This window comes from Danio rerio, chromosome 22 (assembly GCF_049306965.1).
Source record: "Danio rerio strain Tuebingen ecotype United States chromosome 22, GRCz12tu, whole genome shotgun sequence".
NCBI lineage: Eukaryota > Metazoa > Chordata > Actinopteri > Cypriniformes > Danionidae > Danio > Danio rerio.
Window position 1 is genome coordinate 8,079,443 of NC_133197.1, and position 22,058 is coordinate 8,101,500.

The 22,058-nt window shown below is 37.1% G+C and overlaps 1 protein-coding gene across 5 annotated transcripts in view; it reads right to left on the bottom strand.

Moving 5' to 3' along the window:
• Positions 1-582: 582 nt before the first annotated feature.
• The window catches only part of LOC103908669 (cell adhesion molecule CEACAM3), a 42,231-nt gene continuing 20,755 nt past the window's right edge, over positions 583-22,058 (bottom strand). For 2 of the 5 annotated variants that reach the window (XM_021469549.2, XM_073937228.1), the window contains 5 exons: positions 18,835-19,146; positions 17,941-18,243; positions 7,943-8,230; positions 7,094-7,396; positions 583-2,071 (listed from right to left, as the gene is read on the bottom strand). In XM_021469549.2, coding sequence (XP_021325224.1) covers positions 1,965-2,071; positions 7,094-7,396; positions 7,943-8,230; positions 17,941-18,243; positions 18,835-19,146 — 1,313 coding nt within the window. In that variant the 3' untranslated portion in view covers positions 583-1,964. Of the gene's footprint in view, positions 2,926-6,916; positions 7,397-7,942; positions 8,231-8,899; positions 8,964-17,940; positions 18,244-18,834; positions 19,147-22,058 lie in introns of those variants that run through there. The other 3 variants (XR_012397712.1, XM_073937227.1, XR_012397713.1) reach the window with 3 other exon arrangements.

A 22,058-nucleotide genomic window follows, 5' to 3' on the forward strand; every position in this document is an offset into this window, starting at 1 on the left:
AATAAAATAAATGAATGAATGAATGAATGTTATGTTCATTTTATGAGCCAGATATGTGTCTGCCAACGTGGGATATAAAATAAATTATTAGTTTTTTAACTATTATAAAAATAAGTAAATAAATAAATGTAAAAAAGAAACAATATTTTTGACATTTATATCTATTATTTTTTCCCAGCATTTATTTTTTCTTTTATTTATTTTTAGATTTATGTCCACTGTTTCATCTATAGATTTATTCATTTATTTCTACATTTACATTTTTCTTTTACCTTTACCTTTTCTTGGCAGGAGATAAATGCAGTGAGTCTTAAGATTTATCATTGAAACACAACTGATCATTAACATATTATAATTTAGTTCAATTTCACAACAAAACTCAGTGAATAATTGAACTACCAATGATGTAGTCTCATGTCATCTTCAAATTAGTTTGGATTATTTTGAATAGGACTACGCAATATTATTCAAGTTTATGCAGCTTTTTCCCTTCATGCCCATTTCCCAGATTCACTCTACTCTAAAAAACATGTTGTAGAAAACAAATTGTAGAAAAACTAAATGAATACAATCCAACACAAATTTCACACAAATTTTCTTTATTATTTTTGGCTCGAATACCAATTGAATACATTTTCAAGTGTTTTGTGTTTTAAAACAGTTGTTAGAAAGCAAAACTAGAAACAATATTCGTCCACTAAACTTGAGGACAGAAAGTTTCAGTAAGTATTTGACATGTATTCATTATGAACATGCAGTCGTCAAAAATGACCAACAGATTCATCAATAAATCAAAGGCAATTTCACAACAGTGCGACGTCACTTCAGGAAGTGCTCGAGTTGAACAAGAGCTTTAGTTAAAGGCTAATTTAAGTGCTTCAACATAAATACAAAGTCCTTTATATACTAAATTTGACACGCAGATCAGATTTACATAAGGAAGATTCACTTCAGAACAACATTTTAAAGCATAATAAAATGAGAGTGAAATAATAGACTCAATAATAGTAAATAATGAAAAGTATAAAGTTTAAATGAAAAGTAAAATACTGTAAATAAGAGTTACAGCTGATTAACTTCTTCAATAAACGTGTAACAATAATAGACTGAATAGAGGTCTGGCACTGATGGTCAAGATGTTTCTGAAATGTGGGTTTCATACCCGAGACCCAAAAACAGTGCCATTATCCTGATATTGGTGTTAATTATTAAAATTAAAACACATCTAACGCAATGATTAGAGAAACACTGCTGTGGTAAAACATATGATAAAAGCTGATCGCTGTCTACAATCACACTCAATCAAAGCTCTGAGAATTAAACTACTAACAGAATAACAGATATGATGAGTAACATTTATAAAATGATATCAAGTGTTTTAGCAACACACTTCCATCTTCATCTAAACACAGAATCTTTTTATACACACACACACACACACACACACACACACACACACACACACATACACATACACATACGTGCACGCAAGAGTTTAACGCTGATCAAACACACTTTTGTTTCCTACATTCACTGGACGGATTCTAGAAGCTCAGAAAAGCAGAAACATGATTTGTGGTTGTAGCTGGAGCTTTAAAAGTGCTATATAATGAAAATCTGGTTATACCTAGGAATAACTGAATAATAATTGCTGCGCACATGGAAACAGCCATACCTCATGAGCCTCAAACCTCCTTGTTTCCTCGTTCTCTTGAAAATCTATTAGACTGTTAAGTTGCACACGGGACTATTAGTTAGCATGCTCTCAACATTTGCATGTACTTTAGGTAAAGTTCTTAATCAGTTTGAAGTTTTTAAGTCACCAGAAGTTTGTCAGCCAAAACACAGACTGTTACCTGTAGATAATACAAAATAATTCAACTAACTGAAACAATGCACTATATGTCACCTTTAAATGTTGATGATGTCACAGTGATTGGCATTGGTGGGCGTGTCTTCTCTCATTAAAGTGAACTCATCCTCTCATTCTCATACACGACATTCTGATCATCTTCATACAACAATGGTGATTTTTCAGTCACTGAGTCCTTCACTTGGTTTCCTGTGGAACCTGAAACAGAGATGGATATTAAAAGGAGAAGATCTGAAAGGTTTTAATCATTTCTAAAGAAGCAAAAATAATGACAAAACTTACTATTAAATTTGTATTAAACATAAAGTGTCCAAGATCATTCGCAGAACACACAGTTGACAATATTTTGATTCTTTTGGATAATATCAGTTTTGTTTATGCACTTATTCTTTCCTCTGAATTGAACTTTATTTATGAACACTGAAGAAACATGGAAACTCGATGTAAAGTTTAATAATTTGAGTCATTAAAGTATTTAAATAATTCTAAACACAGTTTCAGTCATTTACATTAACTTCTGACTATCAGCTAGTGCCAAAGTCTAAATTGTATTATAATGATGAGAACCAACATGACTATAAAAAAACTAAACTAAATCAAAACACAAACTTAAATACAATTCAGTCATGCAGATGTAAGAGAATTATATCAGTATCTTAACTAAATAATCTAGTCTAAAACCTCAATAAACTGCAGGAAGTTGCAAAGTCTTGATGGTCATGTTGATTGTGTAGATCATTTAGAGCCCTGTGTCAAATATGGTTAAGTAGTCTGCACAAGGTTAAGGTTGAAGATACGATGGAACTCATTTTGTAACACACAAAAAAGCTTATCAGTTTTAGAAAGACCAGGGGCCTCATGTACAAACACTTGCGTTAAATTCATACAAAAACATTGCATATGGACAAAGCTGTAAATGTGCATACGCAGTAAAAAAAAATTCAGATGTATGAAACACTGCGTACGCGGAATCCCACGCATATTCTCTTTGTACATCCGAATTAACGTGAAACTGAGCGCAACAGGCACGAGCGCAAACCCCTTCCTGACTCCTCCCCCTAATAAATATGGTAATGACTCTACTTTGGCAAAAGCCAAATGAAAAAGCAATGGCACAAGCAAGCAAGAAGAGAAACTTCACAGAAAATAAATTGGAGGTGTTCCTATGGGACCAATGAACAAACTGTGTTATTTGTAAGTTTGTCCTCCGGAATTAATAACAAAAGAAAAAAAAAAAAGAGAATGCGAGAGATTAGCTGACGCCATTAACGCAGTGGGGTCTGAACATCGCACTGTGAGTGGATTAAAAAAGAAATAGTGTGATGTAAAGGTGCAGGTTAAGAGGAGAACAGCTTTGCACCGTCAAAGTGTGGAACGAAGAGGCAGAGGAACAGGGGATGCTGAACTAACACTCTCTGAGGAGAGAGTTGCCACAATTGACAGCGACACTTTACTGTCTGGAGTAGTATCCATGTCTGTGGGAGACAGTTTTATTAGAGCAGGGGTGGAGAACATCCGGCCTCTGGGCCGTATGCAGCCCGCGAGACCATTTGATCCGGCCCCATCCGTCAATTTAAAATCATCCCTCAGGAACAAAAATAATAAATTCTGTTACACATTTGTTGCTCTGCAAAGGTCAGTTTCACATGAAAATGACTAAAAGCATGTGCTGTAATGTAACGTTTGCACCACGGGATGCCCATCATTCATTGACTTGCGTTCGAATCATTCATATTTTTAATAGCTTGAACAAGACCGCATGGCATGCTTCTGTGTGTGTGTGCGCTTAGCCTCGGAGTCGAGCAGAGCACACACATCTAACGCCATCTTAATGTGAGCGCTTTAATGGTCAAATACATGGACATTTGTGTCAGAGCGCGGTGTTTAGTGAACATTCATATTAACCCTAGTTTATTTAACAAACAAACAAGTTGAGAATCAAAAGACATGTGAAAGAGAAACCATATCAGAGCCGCACTATTCTTAAAGTAACAGTGCGCTATATCCCTGCTGCTGACTGTTTTTATTATTAATCAAACAACAAAAGGAGAAAATCCCTCACTGCTCTTGACTGAAGGACTTTTGTAGCTGAAGTTTTTTTCTTACAGTGAAGATGCCTAAAGCACAGTTTGTTTCATATTTTATTCTATTGTATTTAATTCCTTTTACTTATTTACAGGGAGGAAAATAACTGCATATACAGTTAAAATTAGATTTATTAGCCCTCCTGAATTATTAGCGACCCTTTCCCCCCAATTTCTGTTTAATGGAAAGATTTATTTTCAACCCATTTTTAAAGAAAACAGATTTAATAACTCATTTCTAATAACTGATTTATTTTATATTTGATATTACTAGATATTTTTCAAGATACTCGAATTTAGCTTAAAGTGACATTCAAAGGCTTAATTAGGGTAATTAAGCAAGTCATTGTATAGCAGTAGTTTTTTCTGCAGACGATCAAACAATATATATTGCTTAGGGGGACTAATAATATTGACCTTAAAATGGGTTTCAAAATATTAAAAACTGCTTCTATTCTAGCTGAAATAAAAGAAATAAGACTTTCTCCTCAAGAAAAAATATTAGAGGAAATACTGTGAAAAATTCCTCTGTTAAACATCATTTGGAAAATATTTATATATATAAAAAACTAAATTTACAAAAGGGTGAATAATTTTGACCTCAACTGATAATCGTTTTAAATAATCGTGATTACAATTATGACCAAAATAATCGCGATTATGATTTTCCCATAATCGAGCAGCCCTATAATTTAGTTTGGCCCCTAAACGATGTTACAAAAATGTAAATGGCCCTTGATAGAAAAAAGGTTCCCCACCCCTGTGTTAGAGGAACACTTTGTTAGGGCGGTATTGCAGCACCCCTCAGCTCTTATCAAGGCAGTGCCACCGGCATTTCAGCTGCCCAATCGCCCGCTCTACAACTGACCGAGCGAGAGAATGGGCATCATTGTATCTGCGCTCTTGGTTAGTTTTATGGGTTGTTGAGGGAGGTTGCCAGCCACGTCTTTAATGGATAACTGCGGTCTCCTGACAATAATTACGCTCAATAAAATAAACTTTATCTTTAAATACATCACTCACCAAGAAGCCACCCATCACGCGTTTGTGAGGATGAATTAATCATGGGTTGACCAAGGCCACATTGCCACAATATTGTATACATTTGCAAAGGCTATAATATGTTCTAAATCAGGGGTTCTCAACTGGTTTGGCCATGGGACCCACATTTCACATGGTCATCAAGCCGCGACCCAAATTTTTAGGAACTATAATATAATTTTAGAAATTATAATTCATTTGTATTTAATTGTTAACATACACAACTAGTGACAGATAAATTATAAGTAAATCACCAAGACTTACAAATAAACAATATTTTACTGCTGTCATTGAAGAAAATGTATCAAATTATAGAAATATTACAGAGTAAAAATGTCAAATACTGTAAACAGTGGTTAGGGTAAGGAAAAGTTAAGTTACCATTAACTAAACTCAACTGTTTATAAAACATTAACACTGATCTGGCTGAACTGAACAGAAACCAGCAAACTGAAGTAAAATTATTCAAATTATCATAAACATTTTATAATAATCACCAGTTATTTGCTGTTCTGCTTTTGTGTGGGCTTTCTTGGTCTTTGCTACACGTTGAGCACAGTAAGATGTACTTGTACTTGTTTTGAACATGAAGATGTTCGCCACTTTTGTGATGCCCTCAGCTTTTGGAGTCGTCTTGGAAAATAGTCCACAGGTTTTTCCTTGCAACTGGGATGTTTGGTTTCTAAATGTTGTTTTAATTTAAGTTTCATGCTCTCTTGTGAAAGCACCTCACTACATATGACACACTGAGGTTTTAAGCTTTTTTTGTTGTCAAAATATGTAAATCCACACTTTACATATTCGGGGTCGTAACTGCGCTGGGATTTTACATGTCAAAGGGGTATATGCGGAGCGAACGTTAGTGTTTTCCCAAACAGATAAACTTTCCGGTGACCTTATGAACTTTTTCCCCATTTTATACGGTTCCTTTTACAGCATTGATGTTGTAATGCCATTAAAATACATTCAGTTAAATAAACTTTGGCATTCATTTAGTTGCTCAAGCGTAAAACAAGACAAAAAACAGTTTGCTCGCACGCGCCCGTCAGAATCGGCAGGCTAACGTTAGCGCAAAAGCTCCATTGAATATACTGGGGTAAAATAAATGCTCATATTAAAAAAACATGGCGGGGGGAAATGTAATCTAATGCAGTGCTTCTTGTACAATCTGAAACCCACTTTATAATGGATATCACTCAGCCAGTGGAGATCGCTGATTTTTAAAGAAAACAGACCTTAAACGCGCAGTTTTTTTGCATTGCATACAGTTCGCCGAAAGTGCTTAACCCAGGTTCCTGGCAAATTAAAAGTCCCGTACGGTTGGCACACGTGCATTTCAAAATAAAAGTCCGATATAAGCAATATTAAACTTTTGTTGTTTTTTTTGATCACACACTCCGCGACCCACTTTTGGGTTGCGACCCACCAGTTGAGAAACACTGTTCTAAATCACATAATTGGTAAAAAATGTGCCAATTAACCCATTTTATCAATTATAAATGAATAGCAATGTTTTTTACGTGTTGGTGCGATACTTTGTAGTGTGCAAATTAACATAACTGCCTCTAGGAGTCGCCAATGGAAATAATAAATAGCCATTCGAACGAAGATTTTTCAGGACCACACTCAAAACCAAGGGGTAAGAAAATTTTCCAAATTACACCTGCCACATCAGCAGTATTGCTGAACCCTGTCAGTAATGTCTAGTGGCCGGGAATGAGCTTTTAACTGTGTCTGCTATAATGTTAATGTTGTTTTTTGTGTGTTTACATAGATGAATATTGCCACTGTGTAAATACACTGCAGTTCCAATCTTATTGCCACATTATATCATTATGATAACATAATGCATGCCTTCAGTGATTTCCTGAAGATAAATACCAAAAAATAGCACAACTGGAATAACTACAGCAGTCACCATCATCTGATCTCATATGAAGCAAGAGATCGCGATGACATGTGCAGGTGATGTAGTGATGTCCCAATTCTTAGGAGTAAATTTTGAAGCCCTTCCCCTTAACACTCACTTTTAAGGGCCAGGGGGAAGAGGTAAGGGTACAAAAATAGAGTTGGGATTGGGCCTTATAATACTCACCATAGACCATAACATCGAATGCACTGATATGGTCTCCTGTGCTGGAACTCTTTTTCATTAGTTGATAAAGGCCCTTATGCTCACATCTGATGTTACTGATGATCAGTGATCCAGTCTTTTTATCAACCTCCAGTCCGTCTCTGAATCTCCTATCAGGACCATTATATAGAATGATCTTTCCACCTTTCACTTCAGCTATGGGAGACTCCTCACTTTTAAACCTCCATTCAATCTCATCAGTCTGTATCTCTGCAGCACACTGTAGAACAGCTGTATCTCCCTCATTGAATGACATTGGCTCCCCTTCATGTCACAGAAAGGACAGAAAAAACATTATAACTAGAAATTCAGTAAAGTATCTTTGGACACAATAAGGCAGAAATATTCTGCATATGTGAGAATAAGAACACAATAGATAACAGATAACAACCACCTGGATATACTTTATTCTTACTTAAAGGGGTAGTTCACACACAAATGAACATTTACTCTCTATTTACTCTCCCTCAAGTGGTTCCAAAGCTTTATGAGTTTCTTCCTTCTGTTAAACACAAAAGAAAATATTTGAATAAATCCTGTTAGCATTGACTTTCATAGTAGGAAAAACAAATATGGAAGTCAATGCATTCCAGCTTACTCCAAAATATCTTCAATTGTGTTGAACAGAAGGAAGAAACTCTTTTGGGTGAACTACTGTATTCCTTTAATCTGCATGGTCAATTACTGCAAGTTCACTATAATCATGATTGGAGCAAAGAAAACACAAAATGAATGACAATTACGTAAACACACTATATTAACTCTTAAAATTCAGTGTAAATCAGTTTTTTAAAAGCACAAATGACTCACCTTTGGTAAGAACACCAAATTTCTTTACAGTGGTTCCACTGCTGCTGATGATCCTCAGTTTATAATCTCTGTTGTCTTCAACAGTGATGTTGTTGATGGTCAGAGATCCAGTCTCCTCGTCCAGCACTAGTCTGTCTCTGAATCTGTAATATGTTATCTCTCTAGCTTCTCTGGTCAATTTAGCAATTAGACTGTCTTCAATCAGCCACAGTATTTCATAGTTTCTCTGTATTTCAGTATCAGACTTTAGTGTGACAGATTTTCCTACCCATCCGACAATAATGGAATCTTCATGTGTGAGAGCAGCAAATAAAAAAAAAAAAAAAGAGAAAAAAAGTTGACATTAGATCAAGTAAACAGTTTACAGAGCAGTGCAGAGTTTTGACTAGGAGGAAATAAACATTTACAGATCAACATGTCAATGTGTTTTATCTCAGAGAACAGGTGCCCGAACAAACTCTGGATTAGAGGATTAGCTTCACATTGACAAACTCAATATCAGGCTTTGTTGGTACCATGACGCTGATCATCATCTTTCTCTGTAAACTCAGGCTTTGATCCTGAGTTTATAAGCGCACGTACATGCTGGTGGGACATTAGTAGCAAACAGCCCAACATGCGCCTTGAAACATAAAGATAATGCTATTGACAACAAGCAAGAGAGTGGGGATAAAAATAAAAAGTTGCAAAGACAATGGGCTTAAAAATAAGAATTTACAAACATTTATACAGCAAGATGAAAAGAGCTGTTAATGAAATAAGGAGATCTAAAGGAAACAGCTTGCTTTATTAGTGTGTCTTTGAACTAATACTGCTGTTGTTCAGCGCCACCTACTGGACTGATTATTTTTTAAGAGTGATCTAATGGGGATCGAAAACAACTGCTGAGAGTTAAGGCTTATGCCATCCTGTGCCATTTAAATGGAGCATTATCATCGATTAAGTAATCATATTCTCTTTTTTCCCAAATATATAACCAACCCAAACAAATATTCACTAAGATGTATGAAACACACACGTACTGTCCCACTAACACATAGATTGAAAGAGTGGCACAAAGTGAAAATAAAGTGGCATTTTAAAATAACAGAAAAACAAGTGCCATGGTAAATCCTACACAATACAAACTAACTTAATGAAATAAACTGCTCCCGATTAGAATCAACATGCCAGCAAATCATCCAGCAGAGTATCAGTAATGTATTTTTATTTTTTGTAATTTGCATACCTGTAAGTTTCATGCAAGTAATATGGTTTGCTTTTGAGTTTGTTCGTGTTTGTGTGTGTGTGTGTCTCTATACTGAAGAGACACACACACACTAACCACGGCGAATGAAGCTCTGCACAAGACTTTTGGCCAGCGGAGAAATTAAAATGGTCGTGCCCAACTGAGTCTGGTTCCCTCAAGTTTTTTTTTCTTCACTCCCATCAGGTGAAGTTTTTTTTCCCTCTCCGCTGTCGCCACTGCCTCGCATGGTTCAGGATTGGTAGAGCTACGCATCGATCAATTTGCTCTTCAGTGATTGAACTCTCAGTAATGATTAAATCACACTGAACTGAGCTAAACTGAACTGAACTGAACTTAAACACTAAAACCTGAACCACACTGTTCCAGTTACTATGACCATTTATGTGAAGCTGCTTTGACACAATCTACATTGTAAAAGCGCTATACAAATAAAGCTGAATTGGATTGAATTGAAGAACCCACAGAGCACAATATAACGGTAAACAGGTCGGGAACACTGCCGCTGTATTTCAACATCATATCTGATGGCAGACAATAAACAAGGAGAAGTCTAAATTTTATTTTAATGATGAAAATCTACAGTACTTAAAAAAATTTAACCAAATCAAAAACACAAACTTAAATACAATTCAGTAAAGAAGGAGTAAGAGAATTGTTGAATCATTATCTTAACTAAATAATCTAGACAAAAACCTCAATAAACTGCAGGAAGTTGCAAAGTCTTGATGGTCATGTTGATTGTGCAGATCATTTAGAGACCTGTGTCAAATATGGTTAAAGGTGCAGTGGGTGATTGTCTTCAGAAAGATTTTTTGTTGTGCTGGTTGAAAGTCTCTTCACAGTCCAAAAGTAATGATTACAATAAATGATCTAAATGTGTTTATATGTATTTTTATATTCTGGGTAAAGCATAACACTAAAAATTGTTCCTCTAATTAAATAGAGTCGGACCGTCATCTCCCTTAAATCCAATAAGCTGGTCAGACTGTCTGTCAACAAATGTAGATTCCGACTTCTGCGCATCTGTTCACGCAGATCCTCCATTACCGCGTGCCCATCTGCATTACAAACGCTTGCGCTCCGAGTGAGCTGCGGGCCGCTCGCAGATGCCCAGTCGGAGCCGGAGGACAGCCGAGCTCCCCATTGCTGAAGTATTACTGTTAGACAGGTAATGTTCTGTTTTGAAACTATTTTGTTAGACTGTGTTGTGTTATGAATAGAGTTGGGGTCGAGTCCACCTTTGTCGAGTCCAAGTCGAGACCAAGTCCTTAACCAGTCGAGTCCAAGTTCGAGTCCAAAAGGGGTCGAGTCGGACTTAAGTCCGAGTCCTTAACATCTGAGTCCGAGTTGAGTCCGGCCGAATCCAGACAGTCTTAAAACTCATTTATTATTTTTTCTTTTGGCTTAGTCCCTTATTTATCAGGGGTTGCCACAGCGGAACGAACTGCCAACTAGTCCAGCATATGTTTAACGCAGCGGATGCCCTTCCAGCCACAACCCATTCACTCTCATTCACACTCACACACCACGGCCATTTTGGTAAATTAAATTCCCCTATAGCGCATGTGTTTGGACTGTGAGGGAAACTGGAGCACCCGGAGGAAACCCACACCAACACATGGAGAACATGCAAACTTCACACAGAAACACTCCTGGCCCAGTCAAGACTTGAACCAGTGACCTTCTTGCTGTGCGGCAACAGTGCTAAGCATTGAGAAATGGTGCCACCTATGTAAAAAAAATGTAAAATAACAATAATAATAATAATAAATCAAATATATTTTTCTATTAACAATTAAACTGTTAAATAAAGAATTTAAACTTTTGGTACATTTTTACACAATGACTTGTATTTTTTTGTTAGCTTGTTTCAAATTAAAATGAAAATAGAAGGATTATGTCGAATTTTTATTATTTTACAAGACTCACACATTTCTTGTTTAAATTATGCTTGCATTACCAAGGCAACAATGCATTTTTATTAACATTAATTCCAGAGAACTCATTATCAGCCCCAGCGTGGAAAATTAAACCATATATTTATGCCGACTGACCCAGATCTGCACAGAACATAAAAGGTTCAGCAAAGAGAGACCATTCGGCTTCACCGCTGTCTTAACAGGGAATTAACAGTCAGAAGAATTTTGTTTTAAATAAACAAAGAGTAAATAAATAGCAGGGGCAATTGGGTGCAAAATAAAACCCAGTGGGAATCAGACTGAAAAAATAGTCCAGAGTAGATTTCTAGGCTCATGATCTGGGTCTATCTGTTAATGATAGCCTGAAACAAGGGTTCTCAATGTCTACATTAAAAGGTCCAAATCTCATTTTTTTTAATTAAGGTCAAAGGTATGAAACAATTGATATTATATGACTTGTTTTTAATAAACATCCATAAGATGCAGCACAGTGGCGCCGTGGGTAGCACAATGGCCTCACAGCAAGAATGTTACTGATTCGAGCTGGCTTAGGGCAAAATAAACACATACTTATCTGTTTATTCAACTTTGAACTGTCTATTTTCTTCATTAACTCTTTTCAGTGAGGCCGACATCTTCTTCCATTAAAATGATTGCTTTGCTGCAATGTGTTAAAACAGGCGTGCGCGCGATTATCCAGCATGATCATGATTAGGCCCGGCCCTAACCAATTTAGAAATGGATCTTCTAAAAGTGGTAAATGCTTCACTTCTATCAGGGATTTTTCCAACCTCACTTAAAACTGCAGTTGTTAAACCCCTCTTGAAGAAGAGCAACCTGGATAACACCCTATTGAGCAATTACAGGCCAATCTCAAATCTCCCTTTCATTGGCAAAATCATTGAAAAAGTTGTTTTTAACCAGGTTAACAAGTTCTTAAACTTCAGGGGGTGTTTAGACAATTTTCAATCTGGTTTCAGAGCACATCACAGTACAGAGAGCGCTCTTATAAAGATAATCAATGATATCCGCCTAAATACAGATTCAGGTAAAATAACAGTGCTGGTATTGTTGGATCTCAGTGCTGCATTTGACACTGTCGATCACAGCATACTTCTGGATAGGCTGGAAAACTGGGTTGGGCTGTCTGGCACGGTCCTCAAATGGTTTAGATCTTACCTTGAAGGTAGAGGTTATTATGTCAGTTTAGGTGATCATAGGTCGAGGTGGACACCCATGACGTGTGGAGTCCCACAAGGCTCGATTCTGGCACCTCTCCTGTTCAACCTTTACATGCTCCCTCTGAGCCAAATAATGAGAAAGAACCAAATCTCCTACCACAGCTATGCTGATGACACTCAGATCTACCTAGCCTTACTGCCTAATGACTACAGCCCCATTGACACCCTCTGCCAATGCATTGATGAAATTAACAATTGGATGTGCCAAAACTTTCTTCAGTTAAACAAAGAGAAAACTGAAATGATTGTGTTTGGAAACAGAGATGAGGTTCTCGCGGTAAATGCGTACCTTGGCACTAAAGGTCAAACGACCAAAAATAAGGTCAAGAATCTGGGTGTGACTCTTGAGTCAGATCTGAGTTTCAACAGTCATGTCAAAGCAGTCAGTAAATCAGCATACTGTCATCTCAAAAACATAGCAAGAATCAGATGCTTTGTTTCTAGTGAAGATTTACAAAAACTTGTTCATGCTTTTATCAGCAGCAGGGTGGATTACTGTAATGGACTCCTCACTGGTCTTCCTAAAAAGACAGTCAGACAGTTACAGCTCATCCAGAACGCTGCAGCCAGAATTCTAACCAGAAGCAGGAAATCAGAGCACATCACACCTGTCCTCAGGTCTTTACACTGGCTCCCAGTTACATTCAGAATAGATTTTAAAGTATTATTACTGGTCTATAAATCACTAAATGGCCTAGGACCTAAATACATCACAGATATGCTCACTGAATACAAACCTAACAGATCACTCAGATCTTTAGGATCATATAAACTAGAAGTTCCAAGAGTTCAGTCAAAGCAGGGTGAATCTGCCTTCAGCCACTACGCCCCTCGCTGCTGGAATCAGCTTCCAGAAATGATCAGATGTGCTCCAACATTAGGCACATTCAAATCAAGACTGAAAACACATCTGTTTAGCTGTGCCTTTACTGAATGCGCACTGTGCTGCGTCCGACAGATTGCACTATCATGTTTTTCTCTTCTTCATTCTTTTATATCACATTTTACCTGTTTTTATGTTTTGTTTTGTTTTTACGCATTTTTATTATTTGTTTTTATTTTTATTTTACTTGTTTCTTTTATTCTTGTTTATGTAAAGCACTTTGAATTGCCACTGTGTATGAAATGTGCTATATAAATAAACTTGCCTTGCCTTGCCTTGGACATTTTCATTTTAATAAAGCAAGTGTACATTCAAAATACTTAGAAGTTTTTGCAACTCTGGGACACCTCAAAAAAATAAGCAGCGATTATGCATTGTGAAACCTGTGAAAGTTTTGCAACTGGACAAAACAAAAATTAAAACAATATGATGATGATCTTATTTTAACTAAACATGCTATGAAGCAGAAAAAAGGATGAAGAGTCAGGGAGGTAAGATTAGGCATAAAACAGTTCACAATTAAGGTCTAAAAAGACAACAGATAATTCTCATTCATTCATTTATTTTCTTTACGACTTAGTCCCTTTATTAATCAGGGGTCGCCACAGCGGAATGAACCGCCAACTTATCCAGCATGTTTTACACAGCGGATGCCCTTCCCTTCATATGCTATGGCCAATTTAATTAATCAATTCACCTATAGTTTTTGGACTGTGGGGGAAACCGGAGCTCCCGGAGAAAACCCACGCCAACACGGTAAGAACATGCAAACTCCACACAGAAACATCAACTGACCCAGCCGTAGCTCGAACCAGCGACCTTCTTGCTGTAAGGCGACAGTGCTACTTACTGCGCTACCGTGCAGCCCACAGATAATTCTTTAAAGTATATCTTTTTGTATCTTATGGAATTGTCAAATTAAATTAATATTCTTGCAAAAGACTTCTTAAATGATCTTAATACATCACTCCAGTTGTGTCTTTGTGTTCCAGTTACATTTAGGACAAATTTCTGTTATTTATTTAGAATATTATTTGTATAATAATAATAATCATAATAATAATTTATATATATATATATATATATATATATATATATATATATATATATATATATATATWTATATATATATATATATATATATATATATATATATATATATATATATATATATATATATATATATATATATATATGCGGAGGGTGGGGGGCTTTTGAGGATAGGTCATGGTCCTGGTCCTCAGTTCAAAAGACAGTGATGATGACATCAGCATACAACTATACATAATTCTGAATCATTTTAAAATGAAACAATTGAGATGATTAATTGTGCAATACACATATTCTTGCACTCTGTCATTGACTACATATAAATAGAATCAGAAATGTCTCATTATCAGATTCTCTCTTGCATATTCAACATGTAGAGAATATACTGCTGCTCACAATTAGTAATGTTTATTCTCACACAGAAGACTCACATTGTGGACACAGGCACCCCCTAATTTCTCCAATGTCTCTAATAAAAATATTACCTGAATATTAATTTTTACACAAATTCAAAGTCAAACCTCATTCTATCTTTAAAAAGATTAAATTATTGCTTGAATTTGTGGACTTAGTCCACTGATTATCCATTCTGAATGTTGTCTGGATTTGAATATAACTCTACATTAAATTCATTTGTGCTTATATTGACTTAATATAATATGCAACTCCAAGCAACATTATTACAACATTTTTGCTATTCCATCATTTAATTACTGTAATTTTACATACTCATTATACTCTCCTAACCCTACCCTCAAAAGCAGAAGCTGATTTGGGATCTGGGATGAGTTTATATGGAACGCGTCCGTCAGTCAGCATGTAAAGGCTACACTGATTCAGAAATGTGATGATCGACGCACATCTTTAATGTAAGTGAATGCAGACATTTTTATATGAATTTTAACGTGCTTTCAAGCCAAAATGAAGCGAAAGCACAATTATCTTGAACAGCTCTTGCAGTTCTATCGCATTTAAGATCGCTGTGTTGACAGTGCTTTCACTTTTCATAGAAAGAATAAGCATAAGGGGGAAGTATTGGAAAATGAATCGGGATGATATTGGGAAGTCTTTACAAGAGTCACACAGGAAAACTTTGAATATTACGAAGTCCGGATTTGAGAAGCCCTGGCCTAAATCAAGCGCGGAACGCATATTTCTCTGGCTCAGAGCCAAAGCGCAAAACTTTGAATCTGACAGTTATTTGCGGATATATTGACACCAATATAAACAACAAAACAATATCGCCAGTATGTTTTAACATCATCCCTACGATATGAGTGTCCAATTTAATTAAATAAGCTCTTACCTTTCTTTGTTTTCTTTTAACATGTCAGTAGAAGACAAATTATTGCTGATTTTAAAGACATTATTGTCCTAAACCTAGCCACGCATTGTGTGATATATGGCTATTTCTGGTTACACGTTTAAGGTGATGACGTGCTGCTGCTGCTGCCTGCTGGTACGGTGCGGTGCCGTAAATAAAAGCTGGCATGCAGCCAGAGAGATCGCTAAATTCTTGTTATAGTTTCATGCTGTTACTTATTAATTTTTAATATCTTTATTTGTGTTGTGAATGATGTGGACTCGACTGGACTCGTGATATTTTCCGAGTCCAAAATGTCCAAGTCCGAGTCAAGTCTGATTAAAAGTTTCCCCAAGTCCGTGACAAGTCCGAGTCCAAGTTCGAGTACCCCAACACTAGTTATGAATGACTTATGCACAGACGTGATGTTCAGCCACTGAAATATCCTGGTGAAAAATTGATGCGATTATTTTCAGTTTCATAAGGTTCTTTGACAGCATCTATAATGTAGATTTATACTTAGTTTAACAACAAAACACCAGTAAATAGCGCTATTCCACCTAACCTGCTTTATTGAGCTGAAGTTGCTTTTATATTCACATTGGGTCATTTTTGAACAATGACAGTCTTCCTATACTGTTTACCATGCTACTCTGAATATTCACTCTGAAATAGCATGTAAGTGTGGCGGAGTAATTAATGTAATTCCTGCACGGTGCTGGCACTAACTGGCGAATGACATGAACTGGTGGGTTGTCTGTCGGCTGTTGTGACGCAGTGCGCGCGCTCGCGATTTCAGGGGGTATGTCTTTGAATCACAGTCCCTCCCCACTGTCCAAAGATAATATGCTAAGCGGTTAGCAATTTGGCACATCACCTACTGCACCTTTAAGTAGTCTGCACAAGGTTAAGGTTGAAGATACGATGAACTCATTTTGTAACATACACAAAAAAAGCTTTTCAGTTTCAGAAAGACCTGGGGCCTCATGTACGAAGACTTGCGTGGAAATCATACTAAAACACTGCGTACGCAGAAAAAATTTCAGATGTATGAAACACTGCGTACGCCGAATCTCACGCATATTCTTTTGTACATCTGAATGAACGTGAAACTGAGCGCAACATGCACGAGCACAAAACCCCTCCCTGCCTCCTCCCCCGTATGAATATGCTAATGACTATGCTAATGGCAAAACCCAACGAAAAAGCAACGGCAAATTCAAGCAAAAAGAGAAACTTTGAACAGAATGTGAATTGGAGGTGCTGCTTTCGGAGGTAGACCGGAGAAAAGCGGTGTTATTTGCAAGTTTGTTCTCCGGAATTAACAACAAAAGAAAAAAATAGAGTGGGAGAGTTTAGCTGATCCGGTTAACACAGTTGGGTCTGAACATCGCACTGAGTGCATTAAAAAAAAAGAAATAGTGTGGTTTATATCTGTAAAATGTTGCAGCGATCTTAACGGTCTCAGTGGCGCTACTCGTAAGACACATGTGACCATGTATTGACACGTTCGAGCATGAATTCGGCTCGAATCCAGCGTCTGATGAACTCTTTCTTCTTTTTTCCCCCGCTACATATCAGATTTTGCCAACTATTCATCACGAGAAAGACAAGTAGGAATCGTCAATAAGTTCATATCAATAAGCATCATATTTTATTTGCACATTTATTGAATGGAAATGTTTCTGATTCACGCATGCAAATTTATCTTCAGAGTGTCTTTATAGCAATGTGCGTGTGGTAGATAGCTCAGATTACATTGGGAAAACAGGCGACTGCTGCAAATTGAACTTTAATGTTTGGCTGGTCAACTGTATGGTATGGAAACCTTATTTACCTGCTGAACCCGTCTCATACAGCTGCCATTGCAAGGCTCAGACACTTTGTAGAGAGCAATTTAACACAACTGCCTCTAGGAGTCGCCAATGGAAATAAAACAGACACGCACAAGAAATGTGCGTACGCCTGCCATAAAGCTGCCGTGAAGCTGCGCACATTCCCACGTTCAGTTCATTGTTAGTAAATCCAAACGTGAGCGATTCTGAGCGTGAAACCTGGCGTACGCAAAGTTTTTGTGCGTACGCAGCGTTGATACATGAGGCCCCTAATGATTATGGTTAAGTCTACTTACAATATTGTCCAGTTTCACAACTAATTGTGTCTGCAGTGTTTGAATATGACTGGAATATGAAAATATTAATGATGTGGTTTAATAAGAGATCTTTATTCTTTAATCTTTCATCTGAACTGATTCAATCTCACTGGAGTCTGTACACTTCGAGCTGAACTACCAGCAGTAGAAAAGCAATGTATGAGGAAGACTTCATAACACTTAATGATTTAGAATACTCACCACAGAGCGTAACAGTGAATGCATTGACACGGTCTCCTGTGCCGGAACTCTTTCTCTTTAGCTTATAAAGCCCCTCATGCTCACGTCTGATGTTCTTGATGATCAGTGATCCATTACTTTTATCAACCTCCAGTCTGTCTCTGAATCTCCTATTAGGACCATTATATGGAACGATCTGTCCACCTTTCACTTCAGCTATGGGAGACTCCTCACCTTTAAACCTCCATTCGATCTCATCAGTCTGTATCTCTGCAGCACACTGTAGAACAGCTGTATGTCCCACACAGAAAAAACTTGGCTCCCCTGCATATCACAGAATAAAAAAAAAAAAACACTATACGGAGAGATTCAGTAAAATATTATGGGATACAATGAGGCAGAAATATTCTGCATATGTAAGAATACGAACAAACTGTAGATGCAAATAAAACATGTTAATAACTATACAATATGGACAAAAACAATATTTTAACATAAAAGCAGATAACTGGATGTGCTTTATCCCTTACTTAAAGGCATAGTTCACCCACAAATGAACATTTACTCACTATTTACTCTCCTTCGAGTAGTTCCAAACTTTTATGAGTTTCTTTCTTCTGTTAAACACAAAACAAGATATTTTGAAGAAAACATTGTATAAGCATTGACTTTCATAGTAGGAAAAACAATATGGAAGTCAATGAATACCAGCTTCAAAATATCTTCAATTGTGTTGAACAGAAGGAAGAAACTCTTTTGGGTGAACTACTGTATCCCTTTAATCTGCATGGTCAATTATTCACTCTAATCATGACTGGAGCAAAGAAAACACAAAATGAATGACATTACATTAACACACTATATTAACTCTTAAAATTCAGTGCAAATCTGTTTTTTAAAGCACAAATGACTCACCTTTGATAAAAACACTGAATTTCTTTACAGTGGTTCCACTGCTGCTGATGATCTTCAGTTTATAATCTCTGTTGTCTTCAATAGTGATGTTGTTGATGGTCAGAGATCCAGTCTTCTCATTCAGCATTAGTCTGTCTCTAAATCTCTCGTGGTATGTTATCTTTCTAGCTCCTCTGGTCATTTTAGCAATTAGACAGTCTTGATCTCCAATCATCCACTGTATTTCATTATTTCTCTGTATTTTAATATAAGGTTTTAGTGTGACAGATTCTCCTATCCTTCCGTCAAAAATGAACTTTTCATTTATGAGAGCTGCAAAAAAAACAGAAAGAAATGGTTGCCATTAGAGTAAGTAAACAGTTTTCAAAGGTTTGACTGAGAGGAAACAAACATTTACAGATCTACATGTCAATAAGTTTTTTTTTCAGATAGCAGATGCCTATGGTGACTGAATAACAGATTTAGCTTCACAACTTGTAAAAGCTTCACATTGCATGTAAAAATGTAATTGACAACTAGCAAGAGAGCAAGCACCATTCACAGGCAAAGATAATAGGATTAAAAATAAGAATTTATACTCTTAATTTATACAGCATTATAAAAAGAGCTGCTGATGAAAAGAGGAGAGCTAAAAGGAAACAGCTTGCTTTATATGTGTAAGTGAAGATGTAAAGCAGGGATGTCAAACTCAATTCCTGGAGGGCCGCAAGTCTGCACAGTTTTGTTCCAACCCTGTTCCAGCACTTACCTGTAGGTTTCAAACAAGCCTGAAGGACTCAATTAGTTTGATCAGGTTTGCTTAATTAGGGTTGGAACTAAACTGTGCGGGGCTGCGGCCCTTCAGGAATTGAGTTTGACATCCTTAATGTAAAAAAGTATAGACCTTTTTTATAGAATGCAAAATTATCCATGATGCTTTGTGTGTATGTCTAAGGAGGATGCTTCAAACTTCCGGTCAGCAGCTTGATGTGTATAAAGAGTCACATTTAGACAGCAGTAAACGACTAACGTTTTAAACGTTTTAATCTACTTTACTTGCTTTCACCTATGGTAAAAAATCTACTTTTCAAGCTGTTTGGACAGCGTACAGTGTGCAGACTGTCATATTGGGCTGACATAAACACACTCAGTCAATTTTTTTTTATTTAACAACATAAAAACGGTGGACCAATTGGATCAGTGATTAGATCGACTGCAACTTGACGTAGGAGTGCGGTCCCCACGCTCAATATTGATTGACAGGCACGTCACCAAGTTTGTTGATTCAAGTCCGTCATTTTCAGAGTGAGTCAAAGCAATGTCACTAAAGGAACACCCTTGCTCTATTTTTTGATGTAAGGCTCATTGGACTCAACAAAAGATCAATAATCTCCACATGATCGCTCTAATCAGAATTATTGTTTGTACCTTTTGGTAGGTTTGCAAACACGTGTACTTTTCATTGCATCTACCTTAAACTTTAGCCGTTCACATTTCTCACGTTCACAGAAGCTCCCTGTGATCTTAACTAGGTGCAGCTGGAAAAGTGAAAATGCGCTGCCTCGTGTGCCCATCTCTCCAGTAGAAATAAAATAACGAACTTGCCTGCAGGTCGCACACCAGAAGCACCGTCGCGCCACGCAGCGCCATGCATTTTAGAATTCCAAACATAGGTTTCTGTCAGGGTACACACACCGGCGCTTCATGTCGGTGGCTGTCCGCAGTGCCCAGCCACAATTCGGGAAACTTCATGTTTCTGCCCCGCCACAGAGCGACATCTGAATAGTTTCATTTTAAATAACATGCAAATGTGAGTGTCTGAGTGTGCCGTGTCGAGGCTCCGATGCCTCAGTCAAAGTTAATCCAGTGTGCGTGAGTATTAGTCTCGGTGTACAAGCTCGGCACTTTAAACTACCACACAGTTGGCTGTAAAACTAGACAAAGACACAAATGATTGTGTACTCTCTGCTTGGTCTGTGTCTGAGTTAGAGATGCGCGGTTGGCGGTTATAGCCGCGGACTCCGCGGATAAACCGCGGATCGGGCTGATGACGTTACGAAAAAATAATATTTTAATTAAATTCGGGCGGGTGGCGGGCGGTTGTACTGTTTTTATATTCATAGCTGGCGCACCAACGAAAAAGCCTAGGACTGACTTCACAGAATGGGAGGAGGAATCGGATACATTAATTCTGGATGAAGTGTACAGAAGTATTCCTCTACAAACTTCCGTATAGACGGATCAGCAGAGGAAAATCTACTTTCCTTTTGGGAGAAATAAGACCAGGCATTCCCATGACTACAGCACCTTTCCAAGAGAATTCTATGCATTTCAGCAACAAGTGCTGCGAGCGAGCGCTCCTTCAGTGCAGCAGGGCGCATTATAGTGGCTATGCAGGCGCCCGTCTGAATCCTGACACTGTAGATGCTATTTTATTCCTGCATTGTGCCAAGAAAAAATCAAACTAGACCTAAGGTCAGGCATATTAAACCAATTAGCCTATGTTATTTAGGCTACACATATGTTCAATATAAACTTTTGAGTTCGGTCAGCTGATAATTTTACGTTCATATTGGTTTAGCCTATTCTATTCTAGACATGTTGGCCTCGCTTTTACGTTCCGAGGCTATTTTGCCAGAATTTCTTTGTCGCAAATTTAATGGCGTAGTATTTCGTTATGCTTCAAGTTTGAGGGGAATGGGGATGATCCTAAGTCCATGGGTTATTGGGGCACTTGTCATACATGCACTTTAGCCTGGTCAGGTTCGCTCAAAGAGGGATGGCATATCTATTTTTCTAATTTAATTTCTAATTGTGGGGGTGACTGAGCCTACAAGGCTTAGGCACGATATGACGTTTTTATTAAAAAATGTTTCAACTGTTTGCCAAAGCATGCGACAATTGCCTATGCCTACATTAAGATATTTATGTTAATTTTTTTTTTTTTACTGCCTGTTGTTTCTTTTGGCATATAAAATAGGTATTGTCTCATAGAGATATCAATAAAGGTTAATCTGTGTCGCAGAACTGTGTTGTTTCCGATTTCTACAAGCTCAATAACATCCACAGCAAAAAATAAAAAATAGTCGAAAAACTGTGCCCATTAATTAGATGTGCAAGGCAAGCAGGTATACGTTTTTGGGGTTGCTATGGACAACTACAAATGTAAACATTAATGTAAATGACTTATTCTATCTATTTACTAAAAAATTAAGTGAAATAGGCATTTAGTAGTAGGCTAAATA